The 20,399-nt window shown below is 40.4% G+C and overlaps 1 protein-coding gene across 1 annotated transcript; it reads right to left on the bottom strand.

The window, feature by feature from the left end:
- Positions 1-8,463: 8,463 nt before the first annotated feature.
- Positions 8,464-18,913, bottom strand: LOC119727490. Its single transcript, XM_038199377.1, has 7 exons — positions 18,664-18,913; positions 14,602-14,662; positions 13,647-13,762; positions 11,394-11,492; positions 10,578-10,682; positions 10,129-10,212; positions 8,464-9,445 (listed from the first exon to the last, which is right to left on the bottom strand). The coding sequence occupies exons 1-7, from the start codon at positions 18,736-18,738 to the stop codon at positions 9,257-9,259; spliced, it is 729 nt and encodes a 242-aa protein (XP_038055305.1). The 5' UTR covers positions 18,739-18,913; the 3' UTR covers positions 8,464-9,256.
- Between the last annotated feature and the right edge of the window lie 1,486 nt (positions 18,914-20,399).

Raw genomic sequence — 20,399 nt, 5'->3', positions numbered from 1 at the left:
TTTCATTGGTCGTTTATTCGTCACCGTTTTGACGAAGTGACGCATCCGTCCAAAACAGGGATTTTCTGAAATCTTAGATTTTTGGATATTCTAACATTTTATGATGTCCTCTACATAATTACCAAATTTCGAGACACAACATTCCATCGTTTGTTAATTACGCTAATTGGACAAAGTATTGTTAGTACTACACACTAAGTTTTTCGTTTTGACGAAGTGACAAATCTAAATGTCACTTAATAGTGCGCGTAATTTTATATACGCGCATGCGCTGTGTACAAACAGAATATGCCTCATTTTTGTTAAGAAGGAGTTTTTTTCGTTTTGACGAAGTGACGGATATATTTAGTAATTAATATCTTCTAATTAAACATGATTTTATGACTAGAGAGAATTGTTTTTGGCTATTTAACTCCTGGGCTATTGTCTCAGTTATATTTTTTCAATTCTGGGGGAGAAATGTACACAAAAATGCCAATTGAAAAATCCCCCAACTTCAAACGCAATTTTCTCAAAACTCGGTATTGCATCTGTGTGCACAGATGTGTCACTTCGTGACAACGGTGAATATGATTGTGAGAGAGACACAAACCACCCGCTATTATGCATGCAAACGGTGATGTCAAAGAACCTCAGTGTGGCAGTGACTTTCCATACGGATAGGCTATATCTAAAATGAAAGTACACTGTATAGAGAAAATCTAAGGAATGTCAAATATTATTTCTCCATGTTCAAATCCTCGATTACTCGTTTTTACGTTTACATTTTAGGTCGGAAAGAACTGTGAAAAGTGTAACGCCATTACTAAAAACTCGCGAAAACGTTAAGCAGTTACAACACGCCCATGACCCAAGCAATGTAGAAGTGAACGGAAAACCACACTATACCATGTAAAAACGGTGCTTAGCTTTTAAACAATTTTCTTGTGCTCACATTTTTTTTTACATTGTCTAAGACTTTTCTCAGATTTTGCGCAGTATGAAAATCTGATAGAGCTATATCAAATATATATTTCAATGTTCGTTTTTTCGTCTAGACAGATGATAATGAGAGTGTGATTATTTGACTTCAACCCTATAAGTTATTTTTATTTACTTTAACAATTTATATTTGATGGTATACTAATCGGCTTTCGTACCGTACGTGCCTAAATATGTCACAGACAAAGATTTAAACGTCGTTGATTTTAACACGTGGGTGCAAAAATGTGTTTAGAAATGTGTTCAAAATCTAAACACTGTTTTAATACAGTGTAGTGGTAGCGAAATTGCATTTTCCGAAGCCTTGTAGAGTATTAACTGAAAAGTCAGCAAAACCTTTTACAGCACAGCACAGCACAGCGTTTATAACCTTACGATATGGACATTATTTCATTATGAGTTCAATGCATTTAAAATGAGGGAAATTAAGATTATTTGCAAACGAATAATAACCCCCAGATGTTTCATGATATAATAAATTACTTTGCGGCTATATTGCACTTTGTAAGAGTACTATCGCCATAGTTCAGAAAAAAGATCATACAAAATATACACTATTGTGATTAATATCAATCTCATCCGCAGGAAATGTAACATGATCATTACAATGTCGTTAAAAAGAGAATTAAACAAATAGACGCATTGGGAGAATGCAATTCCAGAGTTGAAATTCGAAATTGGATAGAAAAAAAATACTGTCAAAATATAGGGGGGAAAAAAGCTCAACGCTTGCAAGAAATGGCATTTGCTATATTACTTCGGGAAAGTTGGGATTTCACATGGACAAACAAGGTATAAAATCATGAAAGACCACTTTTGTGCATGTGAATTCATTCAATTCATGTGTCCGATTAGGAGCCGTCAGCGGAAGAAAAAAAAACGCACGATGCCCTCTTCACCCCGGTGCATTCACAGGAAGGTACCAAAGCCTGCTGTTTTGAATGACCCTTTCTGAATGAACAAAAATCAATTCACACAAGGTTTATAAAATATCATGAAGCTAATTCCGTCATCCCATGGTATATTCCCGGAACTGGGCGGGAATATGTATGCAGGTGACTTAGATCAAAACTATTGTCCATAATGCGTGGAATACCGACACACAGGCGATGGTGGTAATTTGGAATTTCACAATAGTTAACAGGAAATATTTATTTATTTAGTTTTGAATTTCGAGGTCATTTCTTTTGCATAAAATGAAACCCAACTTTAAGCTGGCTCAAAGCTGTCGTAGTGCCCATTTTGTGTGGGATACTGACCGGCGAATGGTAATACATGTAAATATGATAAGTTTGAACTTCACAGTAATCATAGGATGTTTGTTTTGAATTTGAAAATCAATCCTTGTAGCAGAAAACAAACATCGAGCGCAGTAAAATCCCCGAGAGGGAGAGGGTTACGAGGTTGAACACGTCATACACGTAACCACCCTCAAACACCTGAGAAATAACCAGCATGATATCAATAAGCATTGACTTTTTAAGCTTTAATTAAAAATAATTGTAGTGGGGCACCAATGAGGAGCCTCATTTTGGAAGGGGCAGTAGGGGCTCTCAATGGGTATTTAAAGTTGGACTAATATGGCACAGGCCTAAATTCTGAGAGACAAATGCGACCAAGGAAATTTAAGCCCCCCCCAAAACCCCCCCCCCCCAAAAAAAATCTCCGGTTTCTGGTATGGAGCTTGCCCCTAAAGTTGTACGGCGACGCGGCTTTTTTTTCACTTCCCCCCCCCCCCCCCCCAAATGTCGGCTGATGACTGCAAATATTGTGCCCGACTAAATTTAAAGCAAAATGTATTGGAGTCCAGAGAGGCCATATGAAGCTTATACTTGATCGTAACCCTATCTAAAACACCTTATTGTGCAGCAACAGGATTCCAGTCTAACCAGTGAGTTTGGCGGTTTTGAGACATCATCTTACATTAAAAAAAAATATTTAATTTTGCCGACGCGCATGGCTACGGCGACGCGCGCGCATACCAGAAACCGGAGACATTTTTTGGCCTAAAGATTGGATGCATCATTCCTGCAGTCATGTTTTCAAATAAAAAATTGTTAACATCGGTAAATTAAGGTGTTCATGGAGACGCATACACAATCTCATTGCCATTGTGTGGACATTGTTTTGCGGGGGTAGGGATTTGTAGAATGAACAAAATTCTTTCTTTTTTATACAACTAGTTTTTTCCCTAATATTGTATTGCTCAAGCCTTGTTTGCCACCTGGCACATGAACCGTGTGTATGATTTTACTATTATCATAAATTATAATAATAGTCCATTATTATCTGCCGCACAGTTCAGCTTGGTTGTCAAAAACATGCTTAGAATATCGCTACATATTGTGGATAATATTTACAAGCAGTGTATTCACAACGAATTGCGTTGTGCTCTATAATGAGAATGATTGAATGCGTTGTCATTTTTACAGCCTAGTGGCAAAAAACTGTGGTTTAGCCTTTGGCACTCGCCATGATCATGATATACATATAGAGGGCGCACAGAGCGCAATGAACCAGGATAGAGAGCACTCCTGTAATCAGCAATCCACGACGAACCTTATGATTATAATTTTTGGCTGTGATGAACACCAGACTAGAATTGTAGACTGAATTTCAGCCTACGTTGGAAATGTGACACAGTGGATACATTTGTATGTTGCGGTTAAGAAATTCATAAACCAAACCTGTACCAACTGAACAACCGGTCAATTAATAGACCAACCAACAAATCGGTAAATTATTGAGGTCAATGATGTCTATACGGTCTGGCTTCAAAAGCATACAATGCTCTTTTGTCGGAAAATATATAGGCCGAGGTCGCGGTTGCACCAACTAACAAAACGCAGCAGAGGCAGAGGCAATTTTAACGCGGTTGACAATGTGTCAACTTATTTGACGAACGTGCACCTAAAATACTGAATCGCCACAGAACAAAATATACACTTAGTATTTAAACAACATTGGAAGGACTGGGAACCAGTCTACCACGTCGTGCTGCCGTTGAAAAAAAAATATGTGAGGGCGCTGTCTCTGTTTAAAGAGATTGGGAATCCCGTCATTTCATATCCCATGCAGTTCTGCGTTGAAATTGGTTGTCAATTTTAGCAGCAAGGGGCAGGAACCGCAGTTTTATAAACACTTCGTCACATGAGTTGCCAGTAGAACGTTGAAGGCGACGTCAAGCTGCCTTAGAGACTCCAGCTCTGAATTTGGTCTTTGAAGGTTTACTCCAGCCTTTCCCATGGGTTGTTAGGCCTATACTATACAGCCGCATGACAGCAGAGGTTTGAAATTAAGGTTTTCATTCTCCGAGATGATCTACCTACCAAGATTAAGGAGCCTGATCTGCCCGATGCAACTTGTTTAAAGGTGCTAGTGGACCGCCTTTTGCCCCTTCTCTAGAAATGGTTTCACCGGGGCTTAATAGCTAAGCCGCACGCTGTTTGACACGCGTGCCAAAGGGAACATCTTTGGTTTTTAGGAATCGGGGGCTTGTCACCACTACCATCCCCGGTTGTGCCAACCTTTGGTGGTTGGATAACAAATTAGTAGAAAGAGCGATTAACATTTAAGTATAATTTAACCATTCTGAATTAAGATCTCTAACGCAGTTGTATCTTTCTTACCTCCAAGGTACTTTGTGTGAACCAGCATCTTCAGATTAAAGATGGAGGCTTTAGACTGTTTCATTCTCAAAAGAAAAGCTCCCAAATTCAAGGTAAGAGAACAATCGTACAATATTGATCATAATGACGGAAATACCCCCAAATATATGTGTTGTTCTGTAGGATAATTATAGAAACATGCAACAGGATTAATTTGACTTTAATACATAAACAGCTATCTTGTCATGGTACTATGACTTTTCACCTCCTTTGTAGCAGTAAAAGAAATTTCATCATTTTAGTTTTGATGCTAAATGAAAATTTCCATATTCATGAGCCAAAGCGTGATGTCATTCAAGGCAGAACAGTAGTGTCTCCATTGCTTTGTGTGCACATTTTTATCAAACTGTTTTCCTCCACTTTTTACTTGTTTATCATGTTATTAAAAACAGCTGGTATGGACATAGTAGTGGCCACTATTCAGTTTCTTTAAAACTTTTTTGAGGGTAATTTTGACGGAGTAATTTTTGTGCTGTCCACATATGCACTTTTGACAAGGAGCACCGTGCGTGACAAAAGCAAAATAGCTCCCTCTTATGATGAAAAGATTTGCTGATAATTAAAAAAACTGCCACTGTCTTGTCGCTTCCAGTGAAAACAAGTTACATCTATTAAGATCGTGTATGTATTGTGGCAACACATAGTAAAGTGCATGAAAGTAAGATGAGCTGAAGTTCCACCGCATGTGCTTTTAAAAGCTCAACAAAGAAATAGAATGGATTAGGGCTTAAACCTGCGACCTCCGGATAGTCCTATTGTGTCCACCATACTGAAAACTGGCTAATTGCAACATTGACAAATATTTTCCAAGGGATTGCAAACATTTCCTAATAAGGGTATTGCTCTTAGGCGGAATTTTCGCGGTGGAGGTGGGTATCACTGGGCGGCCGCGTATCCCTGGGGTGCGCCTTGCTGAGGTGGTACATAGCCCCCTCCCCCTCCCCCACCCAATCCCCTGCATTGCATAATGATGGGTGGGACGCCTCCTTGCTGTGTCACGATGTCAGCGCCAACCATGACAGGGTCAGGGGTAGTTGTAACCACTGTATAGGTCTGGGGCAACGACAACATCAACTTTGAAATTTAAAAAAGTCTTGCCGTTTCGTAACCGATGTTTTCCTTCACATAATGTCGTAAGTAAATGTTGTGGAACCCTATTTTCGTGTCTCCCCTTTTTGCTGTTGGTTCAGGTGACATTGTCACTACATTACCAAAATAACCTCCTTCAAAAAAACAACAACAAATAAACAAGAGGAACACAACAAAACATTAAAAACCATATTGAAATAAACCAAAAATTTAAAAAAAATTTAAAAAAAATCCTACCCATTGTTTCGTTAGCCCAATCGCCACATGCACAGCGCATACTATACCACCAAAAGAAAGGACAGTAATTGTTATAGATACAAAGAGTTAACACTGACAGCTAAAAATGAGTTTCAGGTTCCAAGCATTTATTATTTTTTAACGCTTACAGTTGGTGTCCTGCAAACTCTGCTGCTAGGTCGTTAATGTAGGTTTCCTGGCTATTTTGAAAACATTTATCATTCGAATTCACCGTTTTTGAAATTGTGCAATACAATTTGACTACATCGCTTTGGTAAAAGCGTGTGAATTTTATTTCTCAGACGAAATTGAATGTTATAGAATTGGTGAATTTGAATGAAAAATGTTTAAAAATAGCCGGGAAAACCTATATTACACAAAAGGTGTTAATTTGAAAAACTTGAAAAGTTGGCGGATATTTTACAGCACAGCGTTTGCGGGGTCCAATATAAAGGACAAACCTTTACGCTATAAAAGTTAAGCCAATGTAAAAATATAAGTAAGATTTATATAGGACCAGTATAAAAATAGATGTCATAGTTTGAAGAAAAGTATAGAACTTTTATAAAAGTAAGGTGCAACATTTGAAACCGATATATTTACAGGGCCCATGCAATGTATTTTTTAATGCAAATTTAGGAAATGCCCCTTTGTGTCCCATTTAATCCTATTTTCAATTTTTGTTGTGCCGTTTTCAGGGATATTTTGGTGCCTTTTGTAGTTTCACACTTATGCAGATGCCCATATTCATGAGCTACAGTGTTCGTTCAGTCACAAACCTCAATGCTACAGTAAGTTGCCAGAATTTTGGATATTTTGCTTGTGTAAATGTTCCCATTTTTGGTGATTCGATGTTTTGTCAGTGGATGGCAGTAAGCCAATGAGAAAACATTTGGGTTCACGATTTGAACACAAAACCCCTAAACTGAACAAAGTCTTCCTGTAATAACATCACAGCAACAGCGCCCTGATCGTCCAGAAGTGAACTTTTCAATAAAAAACATAACCAAAAAAGGGATGTCATATAATTTTCATACAGTTAAGGGAAGTATAGAGAGTTGCACAAAATATATTCCGGAGAAAAAGTCATTGCATGAACCCTAATTCAGTCTCGTTATAAAGTTCTATCTAGGCTATAGCCCTTAATTTTACAACTGAGAAATAAAAAATCCTTAGCCCCGGACCTTCTTTTCAGTACTCTTTTTAAAGGTCCATACCTTTTCAGTACTCCTTCATAATATAAGTTCAATTTCCAATGCAAAATGTGATACAGTATTGGAAAACGAAGCAGTCATTATTATACAAATATTGAATGCTTCGAGTGGTGTAGTAAAACTAGCCTCCCAAGGTGATCCATGGACATTCTATTTTCCCGAGGCGAAGCCGAGGGAAAATAGAATGGTCCATGGATCACCGAGGGAGGCTAGTTTTACTTCACCACGAGATAAAGCATTCAATATTTGTTTTATAACACTTCACCCACAGATTCTGCTTGATTTTAATATTTTAAATTATTTAAATCTGAACACAGTTGAAATAAACTTCAATTTCAATACAAAATTGGTGGAAAATGTATTTCTCTCTTAAAAACTACCCCTTCACGAAATGTTTGAACCCAAGTCTGCGGCGCGCTCTCTTTGGAATAATACGCGCTACGCACAACGCGCAACGCGCACACCAGCATGCATTTGCACACAAATATAGCGCCGTGGAAATAGTACTTTGGTTGCTAATGGTATAGTACTTTGGTTGCTATGCGCATAGTACTTTTGGCCGTGCACAGAAAGATAGCAAAATTAGAAAGTAACATGTGACTCGCTCTCGGCCAATCAAGACACAAAATCTGTGGGTGAGGTGTTATAAAAATGACTACTCACTCGTCATTGAATCTTGGTTGACATTGAAGTGTCTTAACCCAAGCAACGTAGAACCGACCCAACATAATCGCTTGTTGTCTTCTTCCTAATGCTTACTAAGTGGATTTCAGTTTACATGCAAACTGTTTTCCTAACAGATAGTATTTTGTCTGTCGTGCATGATATTGTATGAACCCGTTCAAAAACCAAGAAAAAGAGCTTAGAAAACTGTATATTTACATCAAACATCATTAAGGAAAAGCAAACGAAATTACTCACTTTGTGTTTTCTGTGTACATGTAGTATACAAATATTGACTGCTTCGAGTGGTGAAGTAAATCTAGCCTCCCGAGGTGATAAGGGAAAATAGAATGCTCCATGGATCACCGAGGGAGGCTAGTTTGACCTCACTTTTGACCTAATTTTGACCTAAATTAATTAAATATGAATGATAAGATAAACTTCAATTTCAATAAAAAATTGGTAGGAAAAGTATTTTCTGTTTTCTAAACTACGCTTTCAGTCTTTATGAATGGTTGTTTCGGGGATAGTACTTTTGGCCGGGCACAGAAATATAGCAAAATATAGGAAGTACAATGTGACTCGCTCTCGGTTAATCAAGACACAGAATCTGTAGGTGAGGTGTTATAATCTTAAATGGTCCCTGGACAAGTTTTAAATGATACATTAATAACACGATAATTAATATGGCTGGTATAATGTTAACACCTATTTCATTAGCCAAACGCCGATTTAAAATTCCCACATTAGGCATATTTTTGTGACAAAAAACCTACAATCTAGAAGCATATAAAGTGACACATATTTCAACAAGAAACAAGCGTTGGAACGAATTGTTGGTGCATGCACTTTCAGAACATATAAACATTGGGTTCACATTAATAATATCATTTCTTTGGATGCCGTTTTGGGAAATCGATCACAGTGGCTTATTCACTTGATACTCATGTGACAGATATTTATTATGGAGGTTGTGCCTGTTACTACAGTATTCCAAATCGTTTCGTGCAAACACATTCACCGTATTGCTTTGAAATATGAATGATCCCAATATGTTGTGTTATATTTCGTATAAAGATAACATATCATTGAACAAATTAATGTCGGTTTCTCTTGTCAAAGTTTGGAAGCTCCTAATGTCAAGTGATCAGTTTTCGAGGAACTATCTATTTTTCTTTGAATCTCGAAAGCTTCATAGAGAGTTTGTAATTGTAAACCTTTCTATTAAGAGATCAAAAGCTGCAAAATCTTTGATACAAACAAAGTATATAAATCAACTGCAATAGGCCTTAACTCTTAAAATGCAAGACGTAGTAAAGTATCGTTTAACAAAAAAAAGTATCCTTTAGCTTTATAGGAAAACTTGGTGAATGATCGTGATCGATCAGCATTTGCAGCAAACGCCTACATCTTCTGAGGGTATTGCTCTTGAGCGGGGTATCCCTGGGCGGGTGGGTAGCCCTGCTGGGGTGCGTAGCCCTGCTGGGGTGCGTAGCCCTGCTGCATTGCATAACCCTGCGGTGGGACGCCACCTTGCTGAGTCACGACGACAGCGCCACCAAAGCCAGGGGAAGTAGTGGTGATCACGGTGGTCTGGGAAAAATTGAAAACAAATTGAAAATAAGAACTCTTTCTTGGTATTGCAACTGACCGTATTAGATGATTTTGTAACTACTGTTTAATTTGAACCTGTTTTGTACCGAATTGTAGTTAACAACTCGCTTATCAATACCGTCATCCACATACAGTTGTTGCACAGAGCGCTCTCACTGCGCTCTGAAATCTCCCGGGTCATATATGACTCGGAATCGAGGTTCTATTGGGCCTGACACTTTTCCGAGTCAAAATGACTCTTTAGTACTAACTCATTAATTTTTGCTGGGTCATTTTGACCGGGAAGAGTGTCATTTTGACCCCGAAAAATGTCAGGGAAAAAAAAGTGTCAGGCTATAGAACCCGGATTCCATATCAAACCTTACCCAGGAGATTTTAGCGTGTGTGAACAAGTCTTTGATAGGTATGGATCTACATTCTGTACTTTCATAATCACTGAATTTATGCATAATAAAACCAGACCACAGTGAGGGCGATACGTGCTAACTTTATAAGTAACATTATAATGTAATGGTAAAATCCTCGCAACGGCAGAAGTAGTTTTGCTCAAAAATTGATGTGACAAGTCCAGCGTCAAAGGGAATTGCAGTATAAATTTTGTTCAAAAATGTTTCCTGAGAAACAAGTTGTTGGATTTTTTGGGGTCAATTTTTTTTTTTTACCCTTGCTGCCATCACGTCCTGCAGACGGCCACGCCCATCTCTCAGCTCTGTGTACTGAGACACCACGCACAGGAAGCAAACCACCTGCCAACGATATCACACAAGTTTGGTACAAAAATTATTTCCTAAGACAGAAAATAAAACTTTCAGACTTTCAAGGACATGATGGACACACCCAAAAGAGATGTCGCTTCTAAAGTCCGAGGCAAAATTTGAGGCTATTAAGTCATAAGTGGAATAGATGTTTTTTTTCACATTACTCTAAATTGGCGTGAAAATCGTTTTTTTTTGGGGGGGGGGGGAATTTAAAAAGCACTCTTGGTTATGACATGGGAATGGGTAGAATTATAGGCGCTATCAAGCCTTGCTTTTGGTTACGCCCCTACCAATGCAATGACACCTACTCAATTAAGCAATGGCAGATTATACTTGGTGTGTAATGTACTCACATCCAGCACAGTAAAAAGTACAACAACGGCGAGTTGAAACATCAACAGACCAATACCAGCACTCGCCAAGGAGCTGTAGCCAGACGAGTACCCATAGGAGCCAACCTGTGCAGTGCAAAGAAGGATTACTTACTTCCTAGTAACTTAATCCTTAATGACGTGGCTTTTGAAATCTCATCAGAGTTTTGCTTTTTTATGTTACGATTTCGTATACTGATTTTATTTCACCACTTTGTGAGCTACATAATGTAGGTAGCAGCGACAAAGTGTGGACTTGCCCACGTCCACACTTTGTTTCCCCATTTCTGGAAAACAGGTTTAGAGGCATTTTGGGGTTAGGTTTATCCGTAGCAGGATGAAGAGAAACACTAAAGGGAATCATAGAAAAAAAATTGGGTTGAAAGAGTTTTCACAGTTTGAGAAAAATGAGTTTTTCCACTGGTGTTCCTTAACTACACGAAAAGAAAGGAAAGTCCACACTACGTATGTGAAACAAACATGGGTGTGTGTGGGGGGTGCAGCAAATCGTTATTAATTAAGCAGGTAGCTTGGTTGACATCAACAAAAACTTGACAAAGAAGAACTGAGTGTTAAAAAGGAACATTTACCATTATTTTTCAGTCTTTAAATGTTATTGCCACCTGTCTACAACGGTTGTATTAGGCAAGATCTCAGCTGTTACATTTGCTTGAAAACGTTTCTTACAAATATACCAAAGGCATAGATATCCCTTTTTCAAAATGTGCTTCAGACTGAAATTCATACTTGACCCTGAAAGTCGTAGGACAGTTAATTTAGTTTGCTGGATAAACTTACCGCGGCCGCTGCAACGATGATAATGATGCAGTAAGCTATGTGAAGCAGAATGAGTATCGGCATAACAATCATGTAGGGAAACAGATATCCACGCTGGTCCTTCAAAAGAAAAGACATATGGTCATCATTATTCATAATTATAGAATTAAAACACAGCGGCAGATGACATTGTAGACACATAATTATAATTTTGCAGCTTGAAGATGTATTAGACACTTCGCCACACACTTCTGAGATCCTTAGTTTCGTTAAAATACCTCGCACTTGTCCCAAATAAAGATCGGGCGATCATGGTGGCACAGAGGTATAGTTTCCTTGCCTTTCACACGATGGGTGCCCGGATTCATATCTCACCTGTTGCACTCTTCGGGTGTCTTTGTTCATGGTTTGTTTGACCCCTTGATTGTGTTGGTATATTCTTCACATAAATCTGAGAGGATTTTCTCCCACACCTTGCACTGACAGTTTCTTCATCATTTAAAATGGCTGTAAAATACACTTCGTGATAGAACAGTGAAATTACAGTCGAGGCTAAACAAATGCCATATGTGTCCTGGCTGTACCGTACAGCCCTACCCTGCTGCAACTCCATCGTTCGGTCGTCAGCTACTGGCAACGTGGGCAGGTGTCTCAGTGTCTCAAGGATGCTCAGTTTATACAGTTGTATAAGAACAAAGGGGATAAGTCCGACTGCAACAACTACCGCGGGATCTCCCTGCTGAATGTGTTTGGGAAGGCTGTGGCTAGGATCGTGCTTAAGAGGCTTCAAGTTTTGGGTGAGTACATCTACCCAGAGAGTCGGTGCAGTTTTAGGTCAAACAGGTCAACGATCGACATAGTGTTCACCCTACGACAGCTGCAAGAGAAATGCAGGGAGAAACATGTAAACCTCTACATCGCATTCGTGGACCTCACAAAAGCCTTTGACACAGTAAGCCGAGCTGGGTTGTACAGAGTGCTTGTGAAGATTGGCTGTCCACCGACGTTGCTCAAGATTGTCCAGTCATTTCATGATGGGATGGAAGCCTCCATCTCCTTCGAGGCGACGTGTCGGACAGTTTTTTCTGTCAGATGCGTAGTGAAGCAGGGCTGTGTAATGGCGCCATGTCTCTTCAACATCTACTTCTCATACCTCCTTCACCATGCCTTCGACGACAACACCCTGGGGGTATACTTGCACACTCGCTTCGATGGAGGGCTCTTCAATGTGCAGCGCTTCCGAGCCAAGACCAATGTGTCTCACTCCACTGTTGCTGACCTCCTGTTCGCTGACGATGCCGCGCTAGTTGCTCACACGGCAGATGATCTTCAGACCCTGTTGGATCGTTTCACTTTCTCCTGTGCAGTCTTTGGACTCAAGATCAGCGAGTCAAAGACGGTCGTCATGTGCCAGGAAGTGGAAGACCAGGCAGCACTGCAGACGTTCCTGGTTAACGGGAAAAAGATAGCAGTGGTAGATGAGTTCTGCTACCTCGGGTCCTGCATCTCAAGTATGGCCAGCATGGAGGCCGGACCTCAACAGACGCATCGGACGAGCTGCGGGCTGCTTTGGACAACTCAGGAGGCGTGTGTGGGCAAACAAGAAGCTTAGGCTAAAGACAAAGATCGCAGTCTACAAAGCGTGTGTTCTGCCTACACTGCTGTATGGGTCTGAGGCCTGGTCGGCCTATGCTGCGCAGATCACCAGGCTCAACAGCTTCCACCTGCGCAATCTGAGGAGGATTCTAGGTGTCAAGTGGTGGGACCAAGTGTCAAACGCAGAGGTTCTGCAGCGCACTCAAGGTGCAAGCATGCATACCATCCTCACAGAGCGCCGGCTCAGATGGTTTGGACATGTCTGTAGGATGCCGCAAGACCGTCATCCCTTGAGGACTCTTTTCAGCGAAGTCAGCACTGGAGCCCGAGTTCGTGGAAGACCTCTACTCCGTTTCCAAGACCGCGTAAGGGACGACCTACGACACTGCCAGATCAAGGAACGCGGAGTGGAAGAGCTATGTGCTGTGAGGGGAGCGTGGCGGAAATCAGTCCATGAGGGAGCAGATGCGGCAGAAAAGAAGTGGCGCAAGGAAGGACGGGCGTGCCGAAAACAATCAACCCAAGGAGCGGTAGCATGATCCCCATTGGATCTTATGCGGCCAACAACCAACAACAACGATGGCCTGAAATATGTATTTCAGTTGAACGAAAACAAAAACCTAAATGATATTATTCAGAAATAAAAGGGTTGTATTAACACTGATGGCATGTTCTTACCTTTGAAACGCCAACAAGGAGCAGTATGGAGGAAATCAGAATCAGTGTAAACAGCAACACCGCCAAGATACTTCCAATGAAGAAGCCATCCACCACTTGCACGCCGTAATAGGAAACTAAATCAAAGTAAAATGTGAAAGGTGTGATCACGTCAGTCGAGAAACTTATCTTTATCGTCGTTATTGTCATAAACTGATTCTATAACAGGCTGTTGGTTGATGGTCAGTGTTGTCGGTTTGTTGGTGGCACAGTTTTCGGCTGGTTTGTTTGGGATCGTCCCCAACTGATTTGCATAAAAATAGTGGCCGCATAAGGTCGCTGTTCGTGCTGTATTTTTACATGCACTGCATAGCGCGCGTGGCCTATGCCGCTGATTGATTACTGTGTGCGGGACGAATAACGACGAGAGCATTGATGAAGGCTAGGTTGGATGGAGATTGTTTGGAATTCAGTTGTCTGTGGGTTGGTGGGTGGTTGCAGTCGGTCTGCGGTCGGTTGTCGAAGGATTGACGGTCGGTTGTCGATGGGACAGTGGTCGGTTATGGGAAAGTGTTCGGTTGTCGATGGGCTGGCTTTCAGTTGCAACGGTTAGTTGCTGGTTCAGTTGTCGGCAGGTCTGCTGTGGTCGGTTGTCGATTGATTGCCGGTCAGTTCTTCGCTTTATTCGTTTGTTTGTTGTCCGTTGGTCAGTGATGGTCTATCAATCGGTAGTCGGTAATCAGTTGATTAATTTCGGTTAGTCGGTGGCCGTGCAGGTTGGTTGGTCGGTTTTGTAGGTTTGTCTCTTGGCGACTTTTTTTTAAGCAACACATTAAAATATCAAGAGACCTTAAATTTCGTCCAGTCATTCGTACTTAGTGCAATAATGCAGTACCGGTACTTTGCGAACAAAAGTCGTCGGGGTAATTTTCGCAATGGTAATTATTAATGCACCTGAAAAGAAAGTGTTGCTTACCAACTTGCGTGTAAAGTGAGAGCACATATGCTGAATAGGCCAACGCCAGAGCCGAATAAATCTGTACGTAATGAAAATACGAATGAGAAAATCTTGGAAGTCCTCAAAGAATTGAACAATCCTGTGTAACAATGGCAACAAATCCTTTTGAATAAAAAAATAGCCTAATTCTTCTGAATTAAAAAATAATAATTAAAATCCCTCCGAGAGTTAAAATCCAGTGCGCCACAGTCTATGTTATACATCCTGGCCCTGGCGAAAACAGATTCGGCGAGTTTCGCTCGTACCCCCCGCCCTGCAAACAGGACGCTGGGATACTCTGATGAATTCACGCTCTGATTGGTTGGATTTTGCGTGACCTGCGCGTCAACACGGTTATGACTCTGCAAGGTTTGAAACGGCCGTTAAGACTGATTCATTACTCTTCTATTCCAGTTTAGAGATTTTTTTGTTGTTGAAAAGTGTAATAATGTAGGTAATTCTGTAAAATTTATCTGTGTTGTAAATTTACAATTCCCGTCACTTGCACAGGCTCCATTTCGAATCACGAACGGTCGGATTGCATTATTCGACGCTAACAATTTTGGCCAAATGGTCCGCAATGAAATAGAAATCACATCCGGTATGCATGAAACGTGCGCATTTCTAAGGGGAAGTTTTCGGATCAGGTTTTAGGTCATAGGCCACTTCCTTCACAAGATTCTGTGAAGCTCATCAGTGTATCCCAGCGTCCTGTTTGCAGGGCGGCGCATGGACATATAATAAAACCGGGCAGGGGTACGAGCGAATCGGCGAGTATGCAACTAGACTGCGTATGACAGCGAGAAACTGACCAATCAGCAGGTGCCTTCTATACGCGCGTAATTCGAGCTCCCTGCATGCGCAAACATCACGCCCACGATGAGTAGCATTTTTGTACAGGTTGTTGTATTACAAAAACGCAGCATCGAAATTGACCAAGCACAGTCTTACTCCTGATTTCGGCGTGAAATGACGTCACGCATGCTTAGATAATATCAGACGTTAAACAGGAGACTTGGCTCCATGGATAACGGGTGATACTCAGACTACAGAATCCTCGTCTCAAGATTTTAAGAGAGAAAAGAAGACAAAATGCCGATCTTGACCTCCCATCAACATGAACACACAATGAAGTACACCACAAAAAGTATGGGAAAGAGTGTAGTCAGTCCAGGTGCGGTCAGTCCGGTTTGCGCGCTGGGCCCTAGAAGTCTGGTCTACGTACGTTGGTTGTCACGCGGTGACCGCTCAGTTTCGGTTTGGTATTCGCTGGATACAGTCAAAGTTGCGTACAAAGTCTATTGAGAGTCGAGTGCATTTTTAAAAGTATTTTCTTACAAAATTGGAAATGTTTCTCAGTCTCAGATTCATGTCTTTTCAACATTTTTGCAATGACTGACCTTATATTGAGATAATGCGTGATGAAAAAAAGGACGTCAGGGAGCAACATTCTTTCCAAAGTATGAGTAATTTTGCATAAAGTTGAAATAAGGAGAGAACTCAAATCACTCGAAAATTTCAATTCATTCTTAAGACAGCATTGCAAACCACCGAGAGTTGACGTAAAGCGGGAATACATACGGTTGTAGACCAGTAATAGACCTCAATGATAATTATACACGCACTTCTAAAAGAAATGTTTAAAATACTTCCAATAACACGCTTTTCCAAAAAGAAATGATTAAAATACTCACACTCTCCAAGGTGTTTGAGATAAACATCAAATTAAAGCATATTTCATCATCTTTCATTTTCTGTTCATTTTTTTCTTAAAAAACTTAAAGGTTTGTAAAAAAGATGGGTGGAAGCCGTTCACAGGAGTGTGAGCTCGTATTTCTGTGAAATTTGCATGAAATTGGCCCCTAAAATTAGGCCCTATTTATTTTGCAATGGGGCGCAGGCATAAGTTTTCAAATTGGTGATGGGGTCACAGGACTACCTTTCGGGATAATTATCTTTGGATAATGTTTTTTTCCAAAAAGTCATTGGATACTTGAACAAGAATTAAACAGAAAATGAAAGATGATAGTGAAATAAGCTTACATTTAATGGGTGTCTCAAACACCTTGAAGAGTTGTGAATATTTTAAATAATTTTCGGAAGTACGCGTAATTATCACTGAGGTCTATGAGAGTCGATTTGCAGGTCTGCACCGCTATGGAATTAGACTTGACCCAAGTCGGACGTACTCTACTTTGTTCAATCCGTAGGCGTACTTTGCTTTGTTCAGAATTCAATCCTTAGCTTATAGGGCGCCCTCATCTGGTTGCCGTTCCGCGATCCGGCGTCAACGTGTGATGTCATCAATGTCAGTGCAGTAAGGGTGCACTGAACCAATTCAATTCCCATTGAAAACGTGTAAAATCAACAAAGTTCAGGGCCAAATAACATGCCAGCCGACATCACTGGGGTTTCTCAAACAAAATTAAATTATTGTCTTGTACTTCATCTTTTCATTTCTTTTCAATTTTGGGTAGATTAGCCGATTACATTTTTAAATATTCACACCAAAACAAAATCACCTCCCGAAAAGTGATAGTTCCCAAGCCTGCATGAAGCCGTTTTACAAGTGGCATCCTTCCACTTTCTCAGGCAAATAGGACCCATTTTTCAACAGTAATTTTATCAAGCCTGCCCTCATATGGAAGCGCAAAAACCAGCGAGTTGATCCTTGGCTTCATTTACACAATTCCCCCGTTTTTAAAGCCGAACGGTCTCCGTTTTCAAAAGAAACTGTGGGGTCACTTTTTATGCTAATCAGCTCGCGTAGAAATTCTCACTTGAATTAGTTCACTGCACCCGTAGGTCAGTGCAGTGGGTTCTCGATCCACATAGGGCATATAGCGGGGCGTCGCAAAAGGGCGCGCTACTGATGAGCGAGCGGGCACGACGCACTATACATACACGGAACACGGACCATGATCAAGGACAGTGAAGAATCCCGACTTGGGGCAAGTCTACTATGGAATACGGTCCAGCACATAACACACAACGCAATAGTAGCCTTGCACTTGTCTCTGAAGTGAGCCGGGGTCATAGTATTTTGCTGAGTTGCCCTTTGCAATAGTCGTACAGTATGGGTACAGACCTGCAAATTGACTCCCATAGACTTTAGTGATAATTACGCTTACTTCCAAAAATTATTTAAAATACTCACAACTCTCCTAGTTGTTTGACAACCCATCATTATTTGAAAGCTTATTTCATAATCTTTCATTTTCTGTTCAATTTTTGTTCCGTTAACTGTTAACCTTTGGGAGAAAATTCCGTCCAAAGATGATCACAAAAAGTAGTCCTGTGGCTCATCGCCTTTTTCAAAAATGATGTCTGCGTTCCATTTCAAAATAGAGCAATTTAGGGCACAATTTTATGAGAATTTTACAGAAATACGAGCTCACACACCTGTGCACGGCTTCCACCCATAATTTACAAACCTTCAAGTTTATGGCCCACAAACTGCTCTGCATAGCAAAGAAATCGAGGGTGCACAAAATGTGATTTGGCCCGCGTAGGAAATTCTGGGCCCATTTACAGATCTGCACCCTGTATACATGTACGATTGGACGCCATTAAGCTACACATAACCCAAACTGCCATTACTCAATTTCCTTGGTATAATTTATAAAGGCGAATCCAGCCAACAAAAATGTTCGTGTACCTGCTCAAGCAATGCCTACTAATACTGCGGAACCATAATCAAGCATTTGGGGGATTTTGTTCTTTCTTTTCACTTTACGATCCCAGCAGTATTCCACGTATTGTACATTTTGTATTCGCTGTTCACGATCTGAACTTCCCAAGCAATTTTTATGGCCGAAATAATATCATGATCAAATTGTGGCGACTAATCGAAAAGTGCGAGTCCAAAACGCAAAAAAAGATGCATGGCATGGATGCTAATGTGCTGTATACTAGTTTTCTGTAAAGATATTGTGCGCAATACTTTTCAATGAACGATTTCTTCGGCAAAAGAATAGAGAAAAAGAGCAAGAGGAGCTCTGCTCTAAAACCGCCATGGCGCGTAGGATTATGCCTACTTACCAGGGTGTATATTCCTGATGCCGTGGACCCAGAGCGGACATTGTCAAAACAGCAGCATCTCTGCATGATAGCCATGTTGACAGCAGTTGATTCCTAGCTGAGGAGCAAAGATATTGCTTTAATCCTTGTCGATCTGGTCAAGTCGTGTAATAGAGAACACTATAGGTTCAGTGGTGGAGGTGTTGTATGTGCAGAGGTTCGTGACGCACCACGATAAAAATCTAGTCTAGTTCTGCCGCACAGGAAAAACTGGGAGTTGCCACATCGCGATCGCGCGCGTGACGTACGTGTTGCTTTGATGAAGCGTTTTCATTGGTCATTTATGCTGTGAATATAACACACGAACCACCTGCTATATGCGTGGCAACGGTGATGTCAAGCATCTGACCTCCGTGTGGCAGTGACCTTGTAACTATTGTTTGGCCAAGGGACATGTTATTTCGTGTTGGTACTCTCCATTCTAAGTACTATCACCAACACCGATGTACTTCATTGACAAAAGATATGCCTATATCAATAATGAAAATATAGAGAATAAGGAATTCCAAGTTATTCAAACTCTTCGATTAGTCGTTTGTACGTTATTACATTTTAGGTATGAGAGAACCGTGTGCAACGCCGTTAGAAACAAAAATCGCGAAAGCAGTTGCAACACGGTCCACGGACCTAGCAATACAAGACGAGTGAACGAGAAAACCAACGCTCCAGTGGTTGTGAAAACGGCAGTCTCCGCACCACCCCCAAATTAAAATCAAAGTCATATTTTTCACCAATCAATAATCTTTATCACAAATCATAATATCGCACAGATTCCGTTTTGTCGATGTCGTTATTTTGGTCTCAATATGAAGAGTAAATTTTATATACGACCATCTCTTCAATGTTCTTGGAAAGATACTGAATTTGAATGCATTCGTTATAAACCATTAAAATCCATACTGATACCGTCGGTATGGTAAAATTTACTTCCGTACACATAAAACAAATGTTTTGAAACGTTAAGTATGCAACGAAGAGGCTGTACCTGTAGATATTGTCCAATAATCAATTCTTATCTTTACTCTCTGTGAACACAACTCACTATGATTTTTTTTCACAATTCATCACTGCCAAAGACAATCCGCGGAAACTCGAAGGGACAAATCCACTCCAATTCTTACTATTGTAAAAGGAACTCAATATACTATAATATTTCACAGCAAACAAACACTTGGGGAAAAAGACAGTCATAAATCCATAAAGCAATGAGTTTACTGGCATCTAAGTGTTATTTCCCTAAGTTCAATGCAGTCATCGTCTTGCAAAACACAAATAAATTTCACACGTGGAGTACCGAATGATATCATCTGGCAATAGAGTATCAACTTGAAAAGACCGTAAAATGTTCACAGCACAGCACGGCGTTGACAATGTCCAGCAATAAAGATCTAAGATATGGACATTTATTCATTAAAGGTCAATGCATTAGAAGAGGGAGAAATAGGAATATTTACAAACGAATAAACAAAACCCATATGTTTAATGATATAATCATTGCTTTGTGAATATTGCAGTTTGTAAGAGCTTTACTTCATAGTAGCAGAAAGAATGCTTAATCTTAATTTCTGTATAATTATTCAGACTTAAGATCTCTAACGCAGTCGTATCTCTGTTTGATATCCCCAAGGTACTTTGTATGAACCAACATCTTGATATCAAAGATGGAGACATCAGCCTGTTTCATTCCCCAAGAAAAC

Source organism: Patiria miniata, unplaced genomic scaffold, assembly GCF_015706575.1.
Source record: "Patiria miniata isolate m_02_andy unplaced genomic scaffold, ASM1570657v1 HiC_scaffold_20, whole genome shotgun sequence".
Taxonomy (NCBI): Eukaryota; Metazoa; Echinodermata; class Asteroidea; order Valvatida; family Asterinidae; genus Patiria; species Patiria miniata.
This window is presented reverse-complemented; position numbering and strand designations above follow the sequence as displayed.

Excerpts from the sequence above, each read along its gene's own strand:
- LOC119727490 (XM_038199377.1), bottom strand. The coding sequence starts at position 18,738 with ATGGCTATCATGCAGAGATGCTGCTGTTTTGACAATGTCCGCTCTGGG. Across the intron at positions 10,683-11,393 it reads TCATCGTTGCAGCGGCCGCG|GTTGGCTCCTATGGGTACTC; the intron begins GTAAGTTTATCC and ends TGCACTGCACAG. Across the intron at positions 10,213-10,577 it reads TACTTTTTACTGTGCTGGAT|GTGGTTTGCTTCCTGTGCGT; the intron begins GTGAGTACATTA and ends TATCGTTGGCAG.